Raw genomic sequence first — 27,740 nt, 5'->3', positions numbered from 1 at the left:
AAGAGTTTAATGAAAAGAGATTTCCAATAGGCCGACAATATAAACCCATACAGTCAGTGATCTTGATCAGTCTGCCGTTGGAAATGTTTCACTCGGCTACTTCTCTTTTTGCCAAATCCTTGGGCAGGCTCATCCAATCATCCAGTCCTATGTGATGCAATCCCAGGCAACTGACGGGATACACAGGTACAGCATGCTCTCACAGTTTGCAGCACTCCATTGGTCTTTTGTTCGCAGGTCCACGAAATGTCTGGTATAATCCAGCTGGTTTGCATTCCTACATGAACTGGATTACATTCGTGGATGAACTGGATGACAGCCGCTTCTTCGCACGATGGATGCCTCCAATATCCGTATCTTCCTACCATTGCAGGTACTCCTATGTTGATAGCTGAATGGCTGGTGTCTGTCTGATCATGAACTGACACATGACTGACTGATCATGGATTATCCTTGCTTTGAGCCATTAGGCCTTGTCTGTGTCATTAATGCCAGTACTCTGGCTTCTCAATTTATTTTCAGGTGGGTATGAGAGACAATTGCCTCTTTTCAAATGGTAAGCATTGCTGTATTTTATTTTCCTCAATCCGACGAATACCGTATGCAGTTTGCTTCAATATTGGAGATGGAAACCTTAAGTGCGCAGAAATATCCAACAGCATTGTATATTTGTCAAGCGTGTCACAAACGGCAAGAATTATCGTGTTCAAAATTACGTTGTTTTAAATCTGTAGACCCATTAAATTCATGTGATTTTTTTTTTCATTTTACTTCTACCACAATCAAATCTATCTATCGTTCATTAGTTCGTTCGCTTGGTCAACAATGTTTCTCGAAAAGAGTGTTGATCTTTTGTATTAAAAGACCCGTCTAATTTGGATCAAATAATAAAACTAGAATGTATCCAATTCAACACACAAATTAGTGATGTAGTACACAATGTGTGAAGTGGTACACGTGTTAAGCGAACAGAAACCATGTGTAATAATGTTTTTGATGATCTCCTGATATACTGTAATTTATCCTGAAATTAATGTTGCTCTATGAGAAAAAAATAAACAAAGTACACCGTTATGAAGAGGTATTTATTCACAGTTAATCTCAGCACGATTGTAAATTGAGTATTCAACACTATAACCTGCCAACCAACCCTCCCTCCTTTTGCATTCACATCGATCCCTTTACTGGTTTTGGCTTTTTTTATAAGTCTCTTGATAACTCGCACGTCACTTATAGTGGGTCGATGTTTTGGGACCCCGATGTGTGCGAGTTATTGAGGGAGAGGTGTATCTATATTATGTTTCTTATCATTAATGATTATAGTTATTAAGGGTTTTAAGTTAATAATATTTTAAATACTAATTTTCCGTAAAGTTTGCACTATTAAAAGTCATTCTTATAATCATAATGCATAGATTTGTTCATGGTTTCAAGGTGGCAAGCTAAACTATTAGCTGAAGTAAACATCATGTGATGTGAATATAAGTCATTTTGACCTAATTCTCCATCAGCTAGTGTAACCCATATTTGGGATATGAATGTGCGACACTGTGTTGCATATTGGTTGTTGTTCTTGTTGTTGTAGGGTTTAATGCCATTTTTCAGCACACAATAGGCTATATATGGCGGCCAGTAATAATGGTGGAGGAAGAACCCGGGAAAACTCCCAAAATAACCACCAACCCACGAGATGCTACTGGCAAGCTTTCTCACATACCCACGTTGGCTGAATCCGAGACTCGAACCCACGCAGACAGAAGTGAGATGGCAGTGATCCGTAATGGACAGCGCTTTAGACCACTCGGCCACTCAGGGCCCCTTGCATATTGGTAATCTAGAAAATAGAATTATTATGTAGAGTCATATTATTAACACTACTACGTCTTGGAAGACATTCAGTTATATTGGCAGAATTTATTCAATGATTTAATTTAATCATTCCTTGGATTGGAATTACAGTCCTTGAAATATTCATATTAATTGGAATAATAGCTGTCACAGAAAATTGGGCACTATTAGTATTGCTACCAACCAGTCTTGGAAGACATTCAGTTATATTGAGATATTGATTTAATTTAATCATTCCTTGGATTGCAATTACAGTCCTCAAAATATTCAGATTAATTGGAATAACAGTTGTCACAGATTTAATTTAATCATTCCTTGGATTGGAATTACAGTGCTTGAAATACTCATATTAACCGGAATAATAGCTGTCATGTAAAACTCATGTATCATTGTTTTTCAAAGTCATACACTCATTAAAGTCCAAGCAAATCTAAAGTTTACATTACAATGCAATCATAGCAATCTGCACTGGATCTTAACTGTAAGAATTAAACCTCAGTAAACCAATCAGCTGTTAACAATTTCTGGCTAAGCTGATGTTATTTTAAATTCGTTATCTGTCAATTAAATTGTTCTTTACTACCACCTGTATAACTTTCTATTTCCTGGAAAAGACATCTGAGAACTATTAAAATGTTATTTATAGAAATAAAAAACACACAAAACAGATCAAATGAAATCTAAGGATAACTGAATAACTTGAGACAAAAAAGTATAAATTATTCATCTTATGAAACCAACAGAAACCTCTGCAAATCTTTCATTAAATACAAACACTAATCTGGATAATAAGCCAATATGTCACAGCTTGTATCTGACATGTAAATTAACAAATGTTGTTCATCTTTTTATTTGTTTATTGATATATTTTTGCTTTGTATTTTGTTGTAGCACCAGTTTTCAGCACTTGGTAACCATTACATTTGCTGGCAGAAGAATGGGAAAAACTCCAGGAATAATCACCGATCTATGGGAAGTTAATAGCGAACTTTATCACACACCCACGTTGGTTGAGCCGAGATCCACAAAGAAGGGGTGAGATATCAGTGATCAACAAAGGCAAGTGCCTTAGACCACCCGTCCAGAGCCCCATCTATTGACAGCGATGTACATCACAGTAACACTATATTTGATATTTATATTCATCAACTTGATTTATGAACAAGTTACATATAATGAGGCTATGGGCAGCATTTTGAACCTATGATGAAATCACTACCTGAAAAACTTTAATCAACCAAGAACAAACTGTTTGCACAATTGCTGCTGACAAAATGACTGCTATGTATTATTTCCAGCTAACACTTATTCAACAATACATATCAGACTTTGTCTTTCACTTACACACACACACACACACACAATCCTATGCACATATTTCCAATACAAAAATATAGTAAGCCAGCGTGTTTTATTTTCTATGCATACTATTTATCACATATGCATTACCCAGACTGTGCAGTATCTTGATCCACTTTTATAAAAATCTAAATATTACAAAAATGCATCCAACAGTCAGCTTTGGTATGTATGTACATAGCATCCAATCCATTAGCTTAACTTGTCCTATGTCATTAACAAAACTTGTCCCATATCAACCTTAAATCAACATGGCAAACCAGGACATAATAAGCAGAAGACCTCCTAACGGGGTGATTCTTCTAATTGTGGTTTTCCCTGTCAGTGCATGATAGTAACAGCTTCCAGAGAAAATGATGATACCACCACTCATCAGTAGACCCACCTGAAATAATAAGAATACAAAATTATGTACAATGAAAGTAAGTTTGTTTCTGATTGGAAAATTTTGTATTGTGGTGAAAATGATAGTTAATTATATTGACCTAAGGTGAGAAGAACCAACTTGATCCGAGTAGCATGGAGCTGATAGAGAACTTCTGACCAGGTTATAGTAGTACTTACCTGATCATAGTATTAATTGATCTGAGTAGTACTGACCTGAGTAGTACTGACCTGATCATAGTATTGTGTGACCTGAGTAGTACTGACCTGAGTAGTACTGACCTGATCATAGTATTGATAGATCTGAGTAGTACTGACCTGAGTAGTACTGACCTGATCATAGTATTGTGACCTGAGTAGTACTGACCTGAGTAGTACTGACCTGATCATAGTATTAATTGATCTGAGTAGTACTGACCTGAGTAGTACTGACCTGATCATAGTATTGATAGATCTGAGTAGTACTGACCTGAGTAGTACTGACCTGATCATAGTATTGATAGATCTGAGTAGTACTGACCTGATCATAGTATTGTGTGACCTGAGTAGTACTGACCTGAGTAGTACTGACCTGATCATAGTATTGATAGATCTGAGTAGTACTGACCTGATCATAGTATTGTGTGACCTGAGTAGTACTGACCTGAGTAGTACTGACCTGATCATAGTATTGATAGATCTGAGTAGTACTGACCTGATCATAGTATTGTGTGACCTGAGTAGTACTGACCTGAGTAGTACTGACCTGATCATAGTATTGATAGATCTGAGTAGTACTGACCTGATCATAGTATTGTGTGACCTGAGTAGTACTGACCTGATCAGAGTACTGTGTGATCTGAGTAGTACTGACCTGATCATAGTAGTGTGACCTGAGTAGTACTGACCTGATCATAGTATTGTGTGATCTGAGTAGTATCATCCTAACCAGACCAGCATTAACCTGATCAGAATAATATTGACCTGATCATTACAGAATTGATCTAACTAGAGTAGCATCGACCTGATCAGAATAGGATCTGACTGGAGCATAATGGAACTCAACAGAGAACTATGGACCTGATTGAGTCGCATGGAACTGATTAGGGTAGTACAGACATGATTAGAGATGCATGAACCTAATTAGAGTAGTATGGACTTGATTAGAGTTGCATGGGCATGATTAGAGCTGTATGGACCTGATTACAGTTGCATGGAACTGATTAGAGTAGTATGGACCTGATTAGAGCTGTATGGATTTACTAGAGTTGCATGGACCTGATTAGAGCTGTATGGATGTGATTAGAGTTGCATGGACCTAATTAGAATTGTATGGATTGACTAGAGTTGCATGGAACTGATTAGAGCTTTATGGATTGACTAGAGTTGCATGGACCTAATTAGAGTTGTATGGATTGACTAGAGTTGCATGGAAGTGATTAGAGCTGTATGGATTGACTAGAGATGCATGGACCTGATTATAGTTGTATGGATTGACTAGAGTTGCATGGAACTGAGTAGAGTTATATGGATTGACTAGAGTTGCATGGACCTAATTAGAATTGTATGGATTGACTAGAGTTGCATGGAACTGATTAGAGCTGCATGGACTTGATTAGAGCTGTATGGATTGACTAGAGTTGCATGGAACTGATTAGAGCTGTATGGATTGACTAGAATTGCATGGAACTGATTAGAGCTGTATGGATTGACGACAGATGCATGGACCTGATTATAGTTGTATGGATTGACTAGAGTTGCATGGAACTGATTAGAGTTGTATGGATTGACTAGAGTTGCATGGAACTGATTATAGTTGTATGGATTGACTAGAGTTGCATGGAACTGAGTAGAGTTATATGGATTGACTAGAGTTGCATGGACCTAATTAGAATTGTATGGATTGACTAGAGTTGCATGGAACTGATTAGAGCTGCATGGACTTGATTAGAGCTGTATGGATTGACAAGAGTTGCATGGAACTGATTAGAGCTGTATGGATTGACTAGAGTTACATGGACCTAATTAGAGTTGTATGGATTGACTAGAGTTGCATGGAACTGATTAGAGTTGTATGGATTGACTAGAGTTGCATGGAACTGATTAGAGTTGTATGGATTAACTAGAGTTGCATGGACCTAATTAGAGTTGTATGGATTGACTAGAGTTGCATGGACCTGATTAGAGTTGTATGGATTGACTAGAGTTGCATGGACCTGATTAGAGCTGTATGGATGTGATTAGAGTTGCATGGAACTGATTAGAGCTGTATGGATTGACTAGAGTTGCATGGACCTAATTAGAGCTGCATGGACTTGATTAGAGCTGTACGGTCAGGATTAGAGCTATATGGACCTAATTAGAGTAGTTTGGACCTGATTAGAATAGTACTGACTTGATGAGACTAGTACTTACTTGATCATCGTAGCATTGACCTGATTATAGTAGTACAGACTTGAATAGGGTTGTATGGACCTGATTTGAGCTGTATGGACCTGATTGGAGTTGTATCAACCTGGTAAGAGTTGCATGGAACTGATATAAGTAGCATTAATCTAATCAGAGTTGAATTGCCTAGATCAGAGTAACACTGGATTGATTACAATAGTACAGACATGCTTACATCATGAATCTAATTAGAACAGTAGTGACCTATCAGGTTAGTATTGACCTAGTCAGAGTGGTATTGACCTAGTCAATGTGGTATTGACCTAGTCAGAGTGGTATTGACCTAGTCAAAGTGGTATTGATGTAGTCAGAGTAGTATTGACCTAGTCAGAGTGGTATTGACATAGAGTGGTAATGACCTATCAGGTTAGTAGTGACCTAGTCAGATTAGTACTGACCTAGTCAGAGTGATATTGACCTATTCAGAGTGATATTGACCTAGTCAGAATGGCATTCACCTAGTCAAAGTAGTATTGACATAGAGTGGTAATGACCTATCAGGTTAGTAGTGACCTAGTCAGATTAGTATTGACCTAGTCAGAGTGGTATTGACCTAGTCAGAGTGGTATTGACCTAGTCAAAGTAGTATTGACATAGAGTGGTAATGACCTATCAGGTTAGTAGTGACCTAGTCAGATTAGTACTGACCTAGTCAGAGTGGTATTGACCTAGTCAGATTAGTATTGACCTAGTCAGAGTGGTATTGACCTAGTCAGAATGGTATTGACCTAGTCAGAGTGGTATTGACCTAGTCAAAGTGGTATTGACCTAGTCAATGTGGTATTGATGTAGTCAGAGTAGTATTGACCTAGTCAGAGTGGTATTGACATAGAGTGGTAATGACCTATCAGGTTAGTAGTGACCTAGTCAGATTAGTACTGACATAGTCAGAGTGGTATTGACCTAGTCAGAGTGATATTGACCTATTCAGAGTGATATTGACATAGTCAGAGTAGTATTGACCTAGTCAGAGTAGCATTGACCTAGTCAGAATGGTTCTGACATAGTCAGAGTGGTATCGACCTAGCCAGAGTGGTACTGACATAGAGTGGTAATGACCTATCAGGTTAGTATTTACCTAGTCAGAGTAGTATTGACCAAGTCATAGTATTGACCTAGTCAGAGTAGTATTGACCTAAGCAGAGTAGTATTGACCTAGTCAGAGTGGCATTGACCTAGTCAGAGTGGCATTGACCTAGTCAGAGTGGCATTGACCTAGTCAGAGTAGTATTGACCTAGTCAGAGTGGCATTGACCTAGTCAGAGTAGTATTGACCTAGTCAGAGTGGTATTGACCTAGTCAGAGTAGTATTGACCTAGTCAGAGTGGTATTGACCTAGTCAGAACGATATTGACATAGAGTGGTATTGACCTAGTCAAAGTGGTATTGACCTAGTCAGAGTGGTATTGACCTAGTCAGAACGATATTGACATAGTCAGAGTAGTATTGACCTAGTCAGAGTGGAACTGACCTAATCAAAGTCATAATGACCTAGTCAGAGTGGTATTGACTTATCACGTTAGTAGTGACTTAGGCAGAGTAGTACTGACCTAAGCAAAGGAGTGTTAACCTCATGAGAAGTACTGACCTGATCAATGTAGCATTGATCAAGACAACTGATGAAGGTGAACTTATTCTCAAATGGATAACAATCTTTGTTTTGTCTGATAACAATGACCTGTTAAAACATGATAAGCCTCATAAATCATCTGTTGTGTCCTTTTCTTGTCAGATATCTCACTAAATTGTCACAGCCTGTATCTGACATGTAAAGCTTGAAAAGAACATCACTGACTAAATTGTCACTGCTTGTATCTGACATGTAAAGCTTGAAAAGAACATCACTGACTAAATTGTCACAGCCTGTATCTGACATGTAAGCTTGAAAAGAACATCACTGACTACATTGTCACAGCTTGTAACAGAGATGTAAAACTTGAAAAGAACATCACCGACTCAGCCAAGTGTCTGGGCTGCTATTTCTCTGATACAAGTAACAACCATAGTACTTTTATCACAAAATGGCACATTGATAACAAAGTGGCAGAGTACTCACTTTACACCTCTAGGGTCTAGGGCTGAACACTAAGCTCCAGCATGTACATGGGACACATCCATGGTGGGCAGTTTCCTCTGATTTCTCAAGATTTTCTTGATGATTAAAGACCACATTAAATATTAGTGTTTATGTAAAGTGGAACTCGATATAGACCACATTAAATATGAGTGTTTATGTAAAGTGGAACTCGATAAAGACCACATTAAATATGAGTGTTTATGTAAAGTGGAACTCGATAAAGACCACACTAAATATGAGTGTTTATGTAAAAAGGAACTCGAAAAAGATAACATTAAATATGAGTGTTTATGTAAAGTGGAACTCGATAAAGACCACACTAAATATGAGTGTTTATGTAAAGTGGAACTCGATAAAGACCACACTAAATATGAGTGTTTATGTAAAGTGGAACTCGATAAAGACCACACTAAATATGAGTGTTTATGTAAAGTGGAACTCGATAAAGACCACACTAAATATGAGTGTTTATGTAAAAAGGAACTCGAAAAAGACCACATTAAATATGAGTGTTTATGTAAAGTGGAACTTGATAAAGACCACATTAAATATGAGTGTTTATGTAAAGTGGAACTCGATAAAGACCACACTAAATATGAGTGCTTATGTAAAGTGGAACTCGATAATGACCACACTAAATATGAGTGTTTATGTAAAGTGGAACTCGAAAAAGATAACATTAAATATGAGTGTTTATGTAAAGTGGAACTTGATAAAGACGACATTAAATATGAGTGTTTATGTAAAGTGGAACTCGATAAAGACCACACTAAATATGAGTGCTTATGTAAAGTGGAACTCGATAATGACCACACTAAATATGAGTGTTTATGTAAAGTGGAACTCGAAAAAGATAACATTAAATATGAGTGTTTATGTAAAGTGGAACTTGATAAAGACCACATTAAATATGAGTGTTTATGTAAAGTGGAACTCGATAAAGACCACACTAAATATGAGTGTTTATGTAAAAAGGAACTCAAAAAAGATAACATTAAATATGAGTGTTTATGTAAAGTGGAACTCGATAAAGACCACACTAAATATGAGTGTTTATGTAAAGTGGAACTCGATAAAGACCACATTAAATATGAGTGTTTATGTAAAGTGGAACTCGATAAAGACCACATTAAATATGAGTGTTTATGTAAAGTGGAACTCGATAAAGACCACACTAAATATGAGTGCTTATGTAAAGTGGAACTCGATAATGACCACACTAAATATGAGTGTTTATGTAAAGTGGAACTCGAAAAAGATAACATTAAATATGAGTGTTTATGTAAAGTGGAACTCGATAAAGACCACATTAAATATGAGTGTTTATGTAAAGTGGAACTCGATAAAGACCACACTAAATATGAGTGTTTATGTAAAAAGGAACTCGAAAAAGATAACATTAAATATGAGTGTTTATGTATAGTGGAACTCGATAAAGACCACATTAACTATGAGTGTTTATGTAAAGTGGAACTCGATAAAGACCACACTAAATATGAGTGCTTATGTAAAGTGGAACTCGATAATGACCACACTAAATATGAGTGTTTATGTAAAGTGGAACTCGAAAAAGATAACATTAAATATGAGTGTTTATGTAAAGTGGAACTCGATAAAGACCACATTAAATATGAGTGTTTATGTAAAGTGGAACTCGATAAAGACCACATTAAATATGAGTGTTTATGTAAAGTGGAACTCGATAAAGACCACACTAAATATGAGTGCTTATGTAAAGTGGAACTCGATAATGACCACACTAAATATGAGTGTTTATGTAAAGTGGAACTCGAAAAAGATAACATTAAATATGAGTGTTTATGTAAAGTGGAACTCGATAAAGACCACATTAAATATGAGTGTTTATGTAAAGTGGAACTCGATAAAGACCACACTAAATATGAGTGTTTATGTAAAAAGGAACTCGAAAAAGATAACATTAAATATGAGTGTTTATGTATAGTGGAACTCGATAAAGACCACATTAACTATGAGTGTTTATGTAAAGTGGAACTCGATAAAGACCACACTAAATATGAGTGCTTATGTAAAGTGGAACTCGATAATGACCACACTAAATATGAGTGTTTATGTAAAGTGGAACTCGAAAAAGATAACATTAAATATGAGTGTTTATGTAAAGTGGAACTCGATAAAGACCACATTAAATATGAGTGTTTATGTAAAGTGGAACTCGATAAAGACCACATTAAATATGAGTGTTTATGTAAAGTGGAACTCGATAAAGACCACATTAACTATGAGTGTTTATGTAAAGTGGAACTCGATAAAGACCACACTAAATATGAGTGTTTATGTAAAGTGGAACTCGATAAAGACCACATTAAATATGAGTGTTTATGTAAAGTGGAACTCGATAAAGACCACATTAACTATGAGTGTTTATGTAAAGTGGAACTCGATAAAGACCACACTAAATATGAGTGTTTATGTAAAGTGGAACTCGATAAAGACCACATTAAATATGAGTGTTTATGTAAAGTGGAACTCGATAAAGACCACATTAAATATGAGTGTTTATGTAAAGTGGAACTCGATAAAGACCACACTAAATATGAGTGTTTATGTAAAGTGGAACTCGATAAAGACCACACTAAATATGAGTGTTTATGTAAAAAGGATCTCGAAAAAGATAACATTAAATATGAGTGTTTATGTAAAGTGGAACTCGATAAAGACCACACTAAATATGAGTGTTTATGTTAAGTGGAACTCAATAAAGACCACACTAAATATGAGTGTTTATGTAAAGTGGAACTCGATAAAGACCACACTAAATATGAGTGTTTATGTAAAAAGGAACTCGAAAAAGACCACATTAAATATGAGTGTTTATGTAAAGTGGAACTCGATAAAGACCACATTAAATATGAGTGTTTATGTAAAGTGGAACTCGATAAAGACCACACTAAATATGAGTGTTTATGTGAAATGGAACTTGATAAAGACCACATTACATACAAATGTTTATGTAAGCTGGAAGAATCTGTTGTGCAACTAATATAAAATAAATAAAATTGAATATTTAAACCAATAGGTAAGCAAACTGCCATGTACATCCGGATGCTTCCTGTCATAAAAACAAATAGATCCAAAAATATTGTATGTTTTGAAAAAAATGAAAATTGAATAAACACGTGTAAGAAAACTTTGACCAATTAGGAAAAAGAAAAAAGCCATTAATCTGATGCAATTCTTTTCTTGCCAATATAAAGAATAGCATTTCTATATGAAATCAGCAAATATATAACAAGGGTCAGTTTCTCTGATAAGATTATACAACACATGCTGGTAATGTTGAGAACGACATTTATCATTTAAATACAGTTTCATGGTGGCATGAGTGGGAATAACCTTGTGGATTTCAATAAGAATGCATAGTTTTATGATGGCATGAGTGGAAACAACCTTGCGGACTTCAATAAGAATGTAGCTTTATGGTGGCATGAGTGGAAACAACCTTGCGGATGTCAATAAGAATGCAGATTTATGGTGGCATGAGTGGAAACAACCTTGTGGACTTCAATAAGAATGTAGTTTTATGGTGGCATGAGTGGAAACAACCTTGCAGACTTCAATAAGAATGCAGTTTTATGGTGGCATGAGTGGAAACAACCTTGTGGACTTCAATAAGAATGCATAGTTTTATGGTGGCATGAGTGGAACCAACCTTGCGGACTTCAATAAGAATGTATAGTTTTATGGTGGCATGAGTGGAAACAACCTTGTGGACTTCAATAAGAATGCATAGTTTTATGGTGACATGAGTGGGAACAACCTTGCGGACTTCAATAAGAATGTAGTGTTATGGTTTATGGTGGCTTGAGTGGAAACAACCTTGTGGACTTCAATAAGAATGTAGTTTTATGGTGGCATGAGTGGAAACAACCTTGCGGACTTCAATAAGAATGTATAGTTTTATGGTGGCATGAGTGGGAACAACCTTGCGGACGTCAATAAGAATGTATAGTTTTATGGTGGCATGAGTGGAAACAACCTTGCGGACTTCAATAAGAATGTATAGTTTTATGGTGCCATGAGTGGAAACAACCTTGCGGACTTCAATAAGAATGCAGTTTTATGATGGCATGAGTGGAAACAACCTTGCAGACTTCAATAAGAATGTAGTTTTATGGTGGCATGAGTGGAACCAACCTTGCGGACTTCAATAAGAATGTATAGTTTTATGGTGGCATGAGTGGAAACAACCTTGTGGACTTCAATAAGAATGCATAGTTTTATGGTGACATGAGTGGGAACAACCTTGCGGACTTCAATAAGAATGTAGTGTTATGGTTTATGGTGGCTTGAGTGGAAACAACCTTGTGGACTTCAATAAGAATGTAGTTTTATGGTGGCATGAGTGGAAACAACCTTGCGGACTTCAATAAGAATGTATAGTTTTATGGTGGCATGAGTGGGAACAACCTTTCGGACGTCAATAAGAATGTATAGTTTTATGGTGGCATGAGTGGAAACAACCTTGCGGACTTCAATAAGAATGTATAGTTTTATGGTGGCATGAGTGGAAACAACCTTGCGGACTTCAATAAGAATGCAGTTTTATGATGGCATGAGTGGAAACAACCTTGCAGACTTCAATAAGAATGTAGTTTTATGGTGGCATGAGTGGAAACAACCTTGCAGACTTCAATAAGAATGTATAGTTTTATGGTGGCATGAGTGGAAACAACCATGCGGACTTCAATAAGAATGCATAGTTTTATGGTGGCATGAGTGGAAACAACCTTGCAGACTTCAATAAGAATGTAGTTTTATGATGGCACGAGTGGAAACAACCTTGTGGACTTCAATAAGAATGAATAGTTTTATGGTGGCATGAGTGGAAACAACCTTGTGGACTTCAATAAGAATGTAGTTTTATGGTGACATGAGTGGGAACAACCTTGCGGACGTCAATAAGAATGTATAGTTTTATGGTGACATGAGTGGGAACAACCTTGGGGACGTCAATAAGAATGTATAGTTTTATGGTGGTTTGAGTGGGAACAACCTTGCGGATTTCAATAAGAATGTATAGTTTTATGGTGGCATGAGTGGAAACAACTTGCAGACTTCAATAAGAATGTAGTTTTATGGTGGCATGAGTGGAAACAACCTTGCGGACTTCAATAAGAATGAATAGTTTTATGGTGGCATGAGTGGAAACAACCTTGCGGACTTCAATAAGAATGCATAGTTTCATGGTGGCATAGTGGGAACAACCTTGTGAACTTCAACAAGAATGTATAGTTTTATGGTGACATGAGTGGAAACAACCTTGCAGACTTCAATAAGAATCTAGTTTTATGGTGGCATGAGTGGAAACAACCTTGCAGATGCCAATAAGAATGTAGTTTTATGGTGACATGAGTGGGAACAACCTTGCGGACATCAATAAGAATGTATAGTTTTATGGTGACATGAGTGGGAACAACCTTGTGGAAGTCAATAAGAATGTATAGTTTTATGGTGGCTTGAGTGGGAACAACCTTGCGGACTTCAATAAGAATGTATAGTTTTATGGTTGCATGAGTGGGAACAACCTTGTTGACTTCAATAAGAATGTATAGTTTTATGATGGCATGAGTGGAAACAACCTTGCGGACTTCAATAAGAATGTAGTTTTATGGTGGTATGAGTGGAAACAACCTTGCGGACTTCAATAAGAATGAATAGTTTTATGGTGGCATGAGTGGAAACAACCTTGCGGACTTCAATAAGAATGCATAGTTTTATGGTGGCATGAGTGGGAACAACCTTGCAAACTTCAATATAAGAATGTAGTTTTATGGTGGCATGAGTGGGAACAACCTTGCGGACGTCAATAAGAATGCATAGTTTTATGGTGGCATGAGTGGGAACAACCTTGCGGACGTCAAAAAGAATGTACAGTTTTATGGTGACACGAGTGGAAACAACCTTGCGGACTTCAATAAGAATGCATAGTTTTATGGTGGCATGAGTGGAAACAACCTTGCGGACTTCAATAAGAATGTAGTTTTATGGTGACATGAGTGGAAACAACCTTGCGAACATCAATAAGAATGCAGTTTTATGGTGGCATGAGTGGAAACAACCTTGCAGACGTCAATAAGAATGTAGTTTTATGGTGACATGAGTGGAAACAACCTTGCGGACGTCAATAAGAATGTATAGTTTTATGGTGGCATGAGTGGGAACAACCTTGTGGACTTCAAAAAGAATGTAGTCTTATGGTGACATGAGTGGAAACAACCTTGCGGATGTCAATAAGAATGTAAAGTGGAATTACACTTCAATGTGTGTTGTTATAGCATGAATTTGGATATGAATTTGCATGGTCACATCAAGAATACTGATTGTTTTGTCACACATCACCTTTACGTCCTGATATTACTCAAAATAATTCTGAATCAATGAAGTTTCATAAAGCTATAGCTTACAGATCATAATTAATGTCTTTATACAGTGATGACAAATTTTCATAAGTGTTTGGCTACCGTAATTCAGATTGCTATTTAAACTGGTAGGTAATAAAATTATTTGTATGCATTTGGGTGGCATTTTGTTTATCCCCACCCACTCATATATGCATTCAATAACCTTCCTTCTATACAACACTTAAATGCTTATAACATGATTAGCAGTTAAAGACCCCACCTATAGCATTATTATTGGAATCCCAAACAGCATTATTATTGGAATCCTCAACAACAGCATTATTATTGGAATCCCAAATAGCATTATTATTGGAATCCTCAACAAAAGCATTATTACTGGAATTCTCAACAACAGCATTATTATTGGGATCCTCAACATCATAGGGATAACCAGCTAAAGCATAACTAAAGGGATCTACAATAACAGCATTAGTATTGGATCCCCAACTCTTTATTACTTATTTCTTTGGAATATATGTGCTTCAAAAGCATTGAAAGTACAAATTACACAGGCATGGGACAGAACTACTACGCTGATGCATGTGCCTAAACTTGAGTTGCCTCCCCTGTCATAGAACTGTACCAACATGATTTGTATCACAATATACCAATACAGTATTAAAAAAATCATAATTTGTAGCCAATTCTAGACAAAAAGATATTAATCATAATTAGTAGCGGATTCTAGACAAAAAATATTTGTAAAATCAGACAAAATATACAAAGCTACAGATGGTTAGATGCAACTTGAATCATACATACTACAGGCACAAAAGATTAGATGACAACGATAATTTTTGGATTATTTTGGATCCATTAAAAAATCAGTAGCATGGACTTGTATTTTAAAAGTTTGAGAATACTAGAGACATACATTAGTGTCTGATATCTACATAAAACTGCATATGTGTTTTGTTCTGAGTAGGCAGAGACTTTGATATGGTGTAGGGATACAATGAGGTATTCAGGCCAAGCATATTTATAAACCACATCATATGAGTTCATCCTCACAAACTTAGAATGAAAGATGAATCCAGTTTTATATTTATTACACATCCCTCTTTTATACTTCTAAAATATTTTTAGTATTACAGTATGAATGAAACTTAAAATTAATTACAATTGATAAAAGTTCAAGTCACTGAAGCTAAAAATATTGTTGCATGGAGGTCAAGAAAGACACAAGTAGTTCCAATAAGGGTGTGTGATAAAGAGATATGAAATGAACAGCTGTATCAAATAAAGGTCAAGCATGTAAGACTAAATGGGCATGAAAGCACCTTATAATGAAGTACACAACACATAATAGTCTTACTACTGGATAATGAAAAACTACTGGATAATGAAAGGGAGATAAATTGCCATAACCACCTTTTATCAGGAACACTGTAATAATAAAGGGAGATAAATGGCCACACCCACCTCATATCAGGAACAGTGTTACAATAAAGGGTATTATAGTGAGGGAGTGCTGTACTTTCATTCCTTGGTAAGAATTTGCAAGCACTGACAAGGACTGTGACTATGAAAAACACTGATATTGTGGGTATTAAGAATCATGCCAGATGGACTTGTTCTGAATTTGAATCATAGCTACATTCATTTATCTAATTTCAGGCAATATAGGAATATTCCAAAACTTACAATATAGGAGGTAAGTTCCCCACCCCAAGTCCATTCCAAATTCCTGTAGAGCAATGTTATGACAACATGAGGGGTTTTAATGAAGATAGGACTTGCAAATATTATGTGTGAGTTTCTAATGCATGGTTTCTTTCTCATCACAAAAGTGTTTTTAAATCAAGTCATCTTTTAGCAATTAGTGCGAATTCATGCATCCTTCAAAAGACACTGTCTATGAATATAAAGTCATTCACCTGGTTGCACATACAAGTCTTTGTGATGCAAAATGGTACACTGGACTCAATTTTAAAAATCAAAAACCAATGTATGTGATGAGTTAGAAAGAGGATCTTCCATGTGTAGACAGGATACTAGGTAAATTTAATTCCTCCGAAATAAAGATATGCAGCTTCTATTTAAGATGCATGAATGTAGGACTGACCAAAATCATGATAAAACCAACGAAATGCAAAAATCAAGACCTATCTTTATCTCTTGAAATCCCTCCAATATTCATAAAAATCCCCTTTTTCGAATGGAAAACAAATTTCCCCACCTATACTTTTAAATGGAGGGAGGAATTTCTCCACTTAAATTTTTAGTTCTAGAATAAAATCAGAATATGAACCATCTACTTGACAAACTGACATATGCTTGAGGTGGCAATGGTCTTACATTTGTGAAAGAAGACATACCAAAAGTGGTTTCTTTGTCAATGGCACGGCTAGCAATGCAGCTGAATGGATTAAATGCATATTATTTCCTACTTCAAATATCTGCAACAGAAAAGAAGAAAAACAATATGAATGTGTCCATTCCTAAGATGTGATTATATATAAAACTCATTATGGTATCAGGCAATGTATAACTATATATCAAACAATTTACGACTATATATCAGGCCAATTATGACTATATGTCAGGCCAGTTATGACTATACATGACTATATATCAAGCAATTTATGACTATATATCAGGACATTTATGACTATACATGACTATATATCAAGACATTTACGACTATATATCAAGCAATTTATGACTATATATCAGGACATTTATGACTATATATCAAGCAATTTATGACTATATATCAAGCAATTTATGACTATATATCAGGACATTTATGACTATACATGACTATATATCAGCAATTTATGACTATATATCAGGACATTTATGACTATATATCAGGCAATGTATAACTATATATCAAGCAATTTATGACTATATCTCAGGCCATTTATGACTATACATGACTATATCTCAGGCCATTTATGACTATACATGACTATATATCAGGCCATTTATGACTATATACCAGGCAATTATGACTCTGGGAAATATATGACTATTTCAGGAAATGTATAACATCATGCAATGCATGACTATATACCAGGCAATGTATGACTATACATTCGGCAATGTATGACTATATATCAGGCAATGTATGACTATGTAAGACTATGTATCAGGGATTGTATGACTTTGTATGACTATATATCAGGCAATATATGACTATATATTAGGCAATGTATGATTCTATGACTATATATCAAGCAATGTATGACTATATATCAGGCAATATATGACTATATATGACTGTATATCAGGCATGACTATATGACACTATATCAGGGAATATATTACTTTAAATCAGGGAATATATTACTATATGTCAGGAAATATATTACTATATATCAGGCAATATATGACTATATATGAATATGTATCAAGCAATATGAGTATATATTAGGCAATATATTACAATATGTCAGGCAATGTATGACTATGTATAACTATATATCAGGCAATGTATGACTATATATCAGGCAATGTATGACTATATATCAGGCAATGTATGACTATATATCAGGCAATGTATGACTATATATCAGGTAATGTATGATTATGTATGACTATATATCTGGCAATGTATGACTATATATCAGGCAATGTATGACTGACTATATCAGGCAATGTATGACTATATATCAGGTAAAATATAACTATAACAGGCAAAGTATGACTATGTATGACTATATATCAGGCAATGAGGCTGTTTTGAACCACAATGAATATGACCTTCTGACCCTAATTCAACAGACCTCTTCCTTATCTTAATTTCAAGCACTTGACAAGGTATGATCACAATACCTGATTAAGAACAAAAATTATAAAGTCAAACCAATTTTTCTTCTTTCAGCTATAATGACCATGACTTTTGATCCCAAAGTCATTAGGTTTCTTACCAAACATGTCAGTCAACCACAAACTTTGGTGAAGATACATGGTTAAGAACTGTCATTTTCAAGCAGAAATCAATTTTTATTCTTTCTCTGACTGTGATATTGACCTTTCACGTGTCGAGCCCCAAAGCAATAAGGATTCTTTCTCACCCAAACTGCATGCCATCCAAAATGCTTGGTCAATGTCTTTGATGTAAGACTAATGTTACTGTGTAGAAACCAGTTCTCTTCTTTCAGTCATTGACCTTGATATTTGACCTTTTTAATCCAGCATTGATTGGTTTATTCCTTACCCAAAGTACAAGTCATCTGTAAAGTCCATGTATGTGACACAGAACTACTGTTACTATTCAGAAACCATTTTCCTTCATTCCTTTAATGGCCTTCACCTTCAACACCAGAATAGATTGGATTCCTTCCTTAACCAAGAACCTGCTTGGCAAAGACTGGTGAAATAAAACTAAGTTATTGTACAGAAAAATTAATGGACAGACAGATAGGGTTATATCTTAATACACTGTGCCAGTTCTAGTATTAGTTCATATTGCCAGTTCTAGTACTAGTTGGTATTATAAGTTCTAGTACTAGTTGGTATTATGAATTCTAGTACTAGTTGGTATTATAAGTTTTAGTACAAGTTGGTATTATAAGTTCTAGTACAAGTTGGTATTATAAGTTCCAGTACTAGTTCATAAGTTCTAGTACTAGTTCATAATATAAGTTCTAGTACTAGTTGGTATTGTAAGTTCTAATACTAGTACAGACAATCCATTCTTTAGTTTATGTTTCAATTTTTTGGATGTCTACAACAAAAATTCTTGGTAACAAGATTATTTTTTACATATGGGTTCATCATAATATAGTATACAAACCTTCTTTAAGTTTTCTGTATCTTCATTTGAGTTTCTTGCAGTAAATGCTGAAAGTAAATCAGTTTTAATTTAAATTTCATATCAAGTATGTAGGAACAGAGCTGTATTAAACCTCTGAATTATTTTGAGAGATATATCAAATTATATATATATATATATATATATATATATATATATATATATATATATATATATATATATATATATATATATTAAAAAAAATTTCTACAGGTATGTTTCCCTATGTTTTGGCAAAGTGATCTTGCTCAATGGTCAAGCCTGTAGAAATTTCAAGATAAACAAGATACTCAAGAAGGCACAATTACTCATCATCAAATATATGCCTCACAGGAAATAAAAGTGCAAATGGCCAAAATGTCTAGATCATCAGGATACGTTTGGTCAAATTTGGTTTTTGTTGTCATTTAGTGGTTTTTCTGTTTTTAGTAACTGTACTTTAATGTAGATCATCATTTGATTAGAATCCTGAAAGACTTTCAAGTACTTTTCTTGAGTAGCTCAAGATAATAACTGTGAAAAGATGAAGTATGATATGAATCTTGATCAGGTGATCTTTAGAATTTCCTATATTTCAAAAAAAAATGTGAGGTATTTCCCTTGCATATATCTTGAGCTGTTTCCCATGTTAATGTTTATTGTGGTATTTCCCTTGCAAACCACACATACCTGATTCTAAAAAATATATGACCAGTACTCTAAGTAAGAATTTGAAACTGGAAGTCCAAGACTTCCACCCTGCTGAATTTTTTGTATCCAGAAGGGAAAACGGGGCTTTTGACACAGAAATATATAAATCGCAGTCCAACAATGTATCAACAATGAATGTGTGTGTGTTTTGTATTTTTTATTCATGACTGAATTGTAGTGACTATCTAATACTAAATTTTGTTTATGTGCATAGGTTCTATTTTAAAGTAGCATGAGTAAGGTTGCATAGAATCTATAAATTGATGCTTACATGTGTTTTATGTTACTAATAATAATATTAGTAGTAAACATGATGACAAGTTTGGGGTTGTTTCCCATTGGACAGGTCAGTCCGGGGGGTTTCTAGAATAGAAGAATTAAGTTATTTCCAATTGGATGGGTTTGGTTATGTATGTTCTTTTACGACGTTGGAGATTTGCAAATTGTCATGTAGTTTACGACGTTGGAGATTTGCAAATTGTCATGTAGGAGTAGTGATAATATGCATGTTTTTACTCTTTTTGCCTGTATATAAGATGCAAGGACTGGACAATTTTCTCATTCTTATTTCTTGTTGTAACATCAAATCTGGAGATATTTTTTGTTGTATTTAGATGTCATTTTTGGGGAAACATTTCTTTTAATTCTTCAACGGGAATAGAAAAATGTTCATTTGACTAGAACATTATTTTGGGACTACTCAAAATTATTCAAAGGTGTTCTGGTCAATGCCATTATGATACGTACATTCAAGAATCTGAAATTCATTTGGAACATTCGATTCTTTTGGACTTTAATAGAACATTTTATGGTCATTTGAATTCCATTCATAACTATTAAGTTCCTCTTACATTTTCATTTTATAACATTGATAATTGTATTGTTCATTGAATTTATTTTTAAATGTTTGATTTTGCTTCTTTCTGTTTCTTAGTTTATGACCACAGTGTCATAACAGAGTGTGTATGCCTGTGTGTGTGTAACATCAAATGAATTCAAAATGTGTTAAAATATTGTGTGTATGCCTGTGTGTGTGTAACATCAAATGAATTCAAAATGTGTTAAAATATTGTGTGTATGCCTGTGTGTGTGTAACATCAAATGAATTCAAAATGTGTTAAAATATTGTGTGTATGCCTGTGTGTGTGTAACATCAAATGAATTCAAAATGTGTTAAAATATTGTGTGTATGCCTGTGTGTGTGTAACATCAAATGAATTCAAAATGTGTTAAAATATTGTGTGTATGCCTTCAATCACGTTTATATGTTTCTCTTTAAAAGAGAATAGGCTGAGTTGGTATGTTCATGCCTTTTAATAGTGCAGAGTTATGTACGACAGAAACATACGAATATGAAACAAATTCTCCAATTTCAGTAAAAAGATTGAATGAACACAAACTCCTCATGTACGATTATCAAGTTGAGCTATAAGTACACATGCTAATTGCTGTCACGGTCCTCTATTCCTGTCAAAAGCTCTATTTTGAATACTCCTGAAATCACACCCTTGGGTCACGATTCTAAAAACACTTGACACAAATATCAAGTGTCATGTTCTCTGTTAGATCTTTTGTTTCATCCAGAATGAGTCCGATAAATTCAACATCCTCGGTGATTTAAAAAATCTACTGATCTCAGTTTGCCCACTTCGCATCAATCTTGACCATGATATATCTTCTCCTCGTGCAGTTGATGCTGACATCCATTTTATCTCTGAAACAACTGACACAACATAATATAACGAGAAAACTGATGTATGTGACAAATTAACACCTGTAAAGGTGATTTACAACTATTGCTTATAATGAATTAACACCTGTAAAGAAAATGTGATTTAAAACACACTTCATACCTTTATTTAATAAATTAAAAATACCATCAATATATTTAGGCCACTGTAAATTACAAATGTACTATATAAAAAAAAAAAAAAATATTAGACTGTAAAAATGCCCAGGCAATTAGACCACCCACACCCACCACACCCACTGGTGACTATAAGTAGATCTGAACCAAAAGTTAGCAATATGGAAAACTTATCATTCCAATCCAGTGATTTCCTCTGTGTTATGAAATCTTCCATTCAGTGTTGAACCCCATTCTATATTTCTTGAGCTCTTTCTTTGGGGAAATCATGCTGTTTAAATCTGGTAACATTAATCCCTAGTCTTTGTTGCGTAGCCGGTAATGGTAATTTAAATTTTCTTTTTTCGGTGGTGTATCCATTTTCCATAAGAATTTACCTAACTTAAAATGTAATGTATGTAACTTTTACAGCTGACAGTGGAAATGACTGAACTATATACATATACACTACTAGTTGATTCCATCTCCAATCATATGATTATGCTGGTACAAAGACAAAACCCACATCAAACAAGCACCAGCAGTCAAGCAAGCCAGGTATAAGAGATACTAGCTACCTGAGTAATTCTCATGGATTAGCTTAATACCCAAGAAGAAGTCAGAACAGGTGCCGTTTAGGTATTACGGCTTTGAAATAGTGAACACAGCATTTTTTTAACAGTTTAATTTTATAAGAAATGCAGGAAACATTAGGCAGTGCAGAACAAGCACAGAGCATAACAGTGAGCTGTCCAGTGTCACGGGCAAAAATTGTAGCTTAGTGAGACCATGATGGAAAATGACCCTGGAGAGATCAGAATCTCATAACCAGATTCATCTCATTATCAAATGGATGCAGAGCAAAATCGTTCAGCGATATGGATGGGGCATTTGTAATTAATTTATATTTTGATTACTACATTTTTGCAGGGAGATCAAATCAGTCATTCTGCAAAAATCAGCTCAACACTTGTAGCCATAAAGACTAGTTTTACCCAATCAAATGACCCCATGACCACTACCAATGCCATCAAGACCATACCCAGTTTTACCAAATCGAATGACCCGATGACAACTACCATAAAGACCATACCCAGTTTTACCCAATCAAACGACCACTACCAATGCCATAAAGACCATACCCAGTTTTACCCAATCAAACGACCACTACCAATGCCATCAAGACCATACCAAGTTTTACCAAATCAAATGACCCGATGACAACTACCAATGCCATAAAGACCATACCCAGTTTTACCCAATCAAACAACCAATACCAATGCCATAAAGACCATACCCAGTTCTACCCAAACAAATGACCCCAAGACCACTACTGCCCAAACTATCAGTGATTCAAGGTGATATTTACTCAAGGATGCCATTTAAATTTGAGATTTACTGAACAGAAAGTAAGCACAACTTCAAAACCTGAAGAATTTATCAGGAAAATATCTCCTCAAACTTTCAGTTTTCTTTATCACTGCCTTTGAAAGGAGTTTAAATGCCAAGTGTGTTAAGTGTGCCTAGTTTTTGAGGATAGCATCTTCAGAACCTGCAAAAGTGTTTTTATGAAGGTGAATAATAAAAATCAAATTTCAAGAAATTGTAATGGAAGAGAGGGGTTGATGGTTATTTTTTAAGCATTTATCAGAACTGATCACATGATTATTCACCTGGCTGTGTTTATACTGTCAGCATGTCAAATCTGATGGTTTGGGGTGAAATAGACATGGCATTGAATAACATAGACATCTGTAACATTTTTTAAAAATTAAGAACATAAATGACAATGAAACAATTTCACAATCATTAGAGGTATTTATCTATTATGTTATTAATCTGTAATGTACTGTTTTTTGTTATAGTGGGCATCAAAACCCATATGCTTGTACATATATAACTGGTAAGTTTCTTCTCAGACCTCTCCAGAAGTACATCATTTGAAGTTTACTAAACAAACGGTGGTGCAAAAAAAACATGCTTTTCCTTCACAAAATCTTAACAAAAAGAATTACTGAGGCAATGCATAATGCCACTAATTTGTATTCATCACAGTAAAATCCTAAATTGCATCAGTGTTCAGGTCCTACTGTGTATTTCTGATAGCTTTGCATTTTAGTTCCATGAAAATGGATGAAAAGAGATCTGTGAATTTCCTGCAATGTGAATTTGAACACCCACATACTTGTTTTAACCTGAGCCATTACATGATGCCATATCAAATATGATATCAGTATCAAATTTAAATGCCTCTAGATGGTTAATTACGTGTTTACTCATTGCATTGTATATTACATGCATTAAGTCTATGCTCATACTCACTGCATATTGGCACAGACAAGACACATGTAATATACATGCCCTTCAAGTTATCCAACTATTGTAGAGACATTAAACTTTCCTATAATCAACAACATATAATACGGAAGTTGAAACAGTAAGTATACATGTATATTTAAAGTGCATCACAGTAAGTATTCATGTATATTTAAAGTGCATCATAGTAAGTATACATGTATATTTAAAGTGCATCACAGTAAGTATACATGTATATTTAAAGTGCATCACAGGAAGTATACAAGTATATTTAAAGTGCATCACAGTAAGTATACATGTATATTTAAAGTGCATCACAGTAAGTATACATGTATATTTAAAGTGCATCACAGTAAGTATACATGTATATTTAAAGTGCATCACAGGAAGTATACATGCATATTTAAAGTGCATCACAGGAAGCATCTGTATATCAACCAAAACATATAATTCGTATCAAAAATCTTAGAAAAGGTTGTTCTATCTCATCTTGTATCTCATCTGAAATCAAACAGTCTTTTTAGCAATGTACAATCTGCATATTGCCCTTGCCACAGTATTGAAACTAATCTTCTAAAAGTAGTTAATGACATTCTCTCTGCTTTGGATAGCGGAAAGATTACAGTCCTCACCCTCCTTGATTTGTCTGCAGCATTTGACACAATAGACCATGATATATTACTTCATCTCCAGCATGTATTTGGCATTCATGATACAGCCTTAGTGTTGTTCAAGTCATACTTGGTCAACAGGACACAAATTGTGTCTGCAAATGGAATACACTCCAGCCCAGTTGATCTATGTTGTGGTGTTCCACAGGGGTCTGTTCTTGGGCCTGTTCTCTTCATTCTATACACTCAGCCACTCTCAAGTGTCACAGATCATCATCCAGTGTCTCACCAATTGTACACTGACGACACCCAAATATACAAACCTAGCCACCCAACTGAAGTTGATGCTACCGTCCAAGGTGTAGAGAGGTGCATTTCTGATGTGAAATCATGGATGACATGTAACAAGCTGCAGATGAATGATGATAAAACTGAGGCCATCCTGATCACAACACAAAGACTTTCTCATTCACATCCTTTACCTCAAACAATAAATATCAGCAACAGCAACATTAAATTCACACAATCAGTACGAAACCTAGGTGTTACTCTGAACAGTACTCTCACATTGAACCAACATGTGATGAACATATGCAAGGCTGCATATCTTGAGCTGAGACGCATCAGCTCAATTCACAAATATCTTTCAGTTTATGTCACTAAAACACTTGGGTGTTCATTAGTACTTTCAAGACTGGACTATTGTAACTCAATTCTGTCTGGTTCATCTCAATATCTGCTCCAGAAACTTCAAAAAGTTCAAAACACAGCTGCTCGGATCATACTTAGAGTACCACGATCAGAGCACACCTCCCCGATGCTATTAACCCTATAATGCATTCCATTCGATCCAGAATCAAACACAAAATTTGTTCTCTGTGCTACGTTTCACTGTCGGACTCTAGTCCAACATCCCTATCTGACCTCACCCATGTGTACACACCAGCAAGATACTTACACTCATCTTCTGACAATCATATACTCATTATCCCACTATGAAAACAAAGCCTTATGGACAGCGTTCTTTTGCATACCAGGGCCCAGCAACATGGAATGAATTGCCCAATGAACTTAGACACAAAGACACAGGGATCACATTCAAGAGGGCTCTCAAAACTCACTTATTTCAACTGCAAGAACATACTTAAAGACTGAATAATGTTTTCTACTTTAAATATTTTCAGCATGTTTTTTAATGTTTTCTAATTTCATGGTGTTTGTTTTTGTAATCATAGCATTATATGTTTTTTTATTTTATAGGTGTTGTCTAATGTTGTAAAGTGCTTAGAGCTTCTAAAGATTAGGCACTATACAAAGTCCTCATTATTATTATTATTATTATTATTTACTGTGCAAATGTATACAAAACATTGCAGAACATAAATGCTGAGCAAATAGTGAGGCAGCTATTAGTGCCATTATTTTAAGTCTTTGGTATGACTTGGACAGGGTTTGAACCCATGATCTCCCATATCCAAGGTGGACACTCTAACCACTAGACCATCAGGGTGTTAAAATTGGTTTGTCCTGAGTGAGTAATGGGAAAAATACATTAATTGGGTTTTCACTAATGAAATTCACTTGATACTTATTCAAAAAATATCTTTTTCAACCAGAGATGAAGGAGTACAATACTGTTTTGAAAATAATGACTTTCAAATATGAAATTAAAAGTAATCAGCTGCCAAAAAATGAGTACATTTGTTAGATCAGGTAAGCACCAGGCATATGAACATCTTTATGCAAATTATATGAAAGTTATATACATAGCAGCCATGCGAATAGTCTTTCCCAGTTAAGGTGCACAGTGGCTGTGGGAATAGAATTGTATTGTGTGTGCTGGACAAGTACATACTTTAACTAGAGTGTGTTTTATGAAGTTCAACTGGACAGGTGTTCTTTTTTTGTCACCTCCATTGAATACAATTATGCTTAATTTAACATTTGTGTTGTCAATTCATTTCATTTGAATAAATTTTAAGTTGCTTTTATTTCATCAAGATATATAATCAACTGATACGTCCATATAGCAACTGGCACTTTCTTGCCCAACATCACACTATTCCAATGAAAACGTTTTATTAAGTAGCAAAGTATATCCCTAATAAAACGTGTAAGTTTTAATATGTTTCGTGTGTGTGTGTGTGTGTGTGTGTGATTTATATTTTTAGCGTAGCTTTATCAGTTTTTCAGTTATATCGCGACGAAGTCTCTGCAGTGTGGCATTTTATAGTGAAGTCTAGCACTTGGACATCATGCCGGCAGACATGTAGCATCATGTCCCATCATCTCAGACCGAAAGTATCGTTCGGGCCGAATCGATCGTTACCAAACTGGCTTGAGGTCCAGCCCTACGATGTAAGACTCCTCCTCTGATATTGTATTCTTTTAGGAGACTAATAAAATAAAAAAAAAAACAAACGAATATCAAGGGCGGCGCCTTAAATAGTATGACTAGTTTGAGGTCGAAATGACCCTGAGAGTGAGACTTAGTAAGGACCGTCCACACTACTGTAGATGTCCTCGCTTTTACCTATTTTGTATTATATATTCATTAAAATTAGTAATACTGTACCATGAGCTCCATACGCTGCCATTATGACAGCTGTAGCACCAGACAACCCGGCCAATATTCTAATGCTGCGGTGGGCCAGCATCTCGGACCGTATGTCGATTTCGGTGATTACCCTCTCGCGAACTTCTTGTCGAAAAATCGGTAGGTAACTACCGATGCCTGAGAAAGCACTGTACACTTGATCCAATATGCTACTCATTTTAAAACAACCACATAGTATGCGATATTAAATCTTCAGGTTAAAATATACTGACAGTCCATTCGATGATCTAGACGGAAAGAAATCAGCACTGTTACGTGTTTTCGGTTTTAAATGAACACACAAAGGGCAGCAACCCGACTAAAGACTCCAAAACACTTCAAGACTATACCAAACTACCACAAGACAGACCCAAAACACCC

The 27,740-nt window shown here is 35.3% G+C and overlaps 1 protein-coding gene across 1 annotated transcript; it reads right to left on the bottom strand.

Moving 5' to 3' along the window:
- Positions 1-3,240: 3,240 nt before the first annotated feature.
- Positions 3,241-27,662, bottom strand: LOC149800454 (transmembrane protein 256 homolog). Its single transcript, XM_089960076.1, has 4 exons — positions 27,339-27,662; positions 19,283-19,329; positions 16,857-16,937; positions 3,241-3,592 (listed from the first exon to the last, which is right to left on the bottom strand). The coding sequence occupies exons 1-4, from the start codon at positions 27,535-27,537 to the stop codon at positions 3,449-3,451; spliced, it is 471 nt and encodes a 156-aa protein (XP_089816202.1). The 5' UTR covers positions 27,538-27,662; the 3' UTR covers positions 3,241-3,448.
- Between the last annotated feature and the right edge of the window lie 78 nt (positions 27,663-27,740).

The sequence above is a fragment of the Sinohyriopsis cumingii genome, chromosome 5 (genome assembly GCF_028554795.1).
Source record: "Sinohyriopsis cumingii isolate HCF-2022 chromosome 5, ASM2855479v2, whole genome shotgun sequence".
In the NCBI taxonomy this organism is placed as follows: Eukaryota; Metazoa; Mollusca; class Bivalvia; order Unionida; family Unionidae; genus Sinohyriopsis; species Sinohyriopsis cumingii.
The sequence above is the reverse complement of the archived record's forward strand: the minus strand, read 5'-3'. Positions and strand labels throughout refer to the sequence as shown.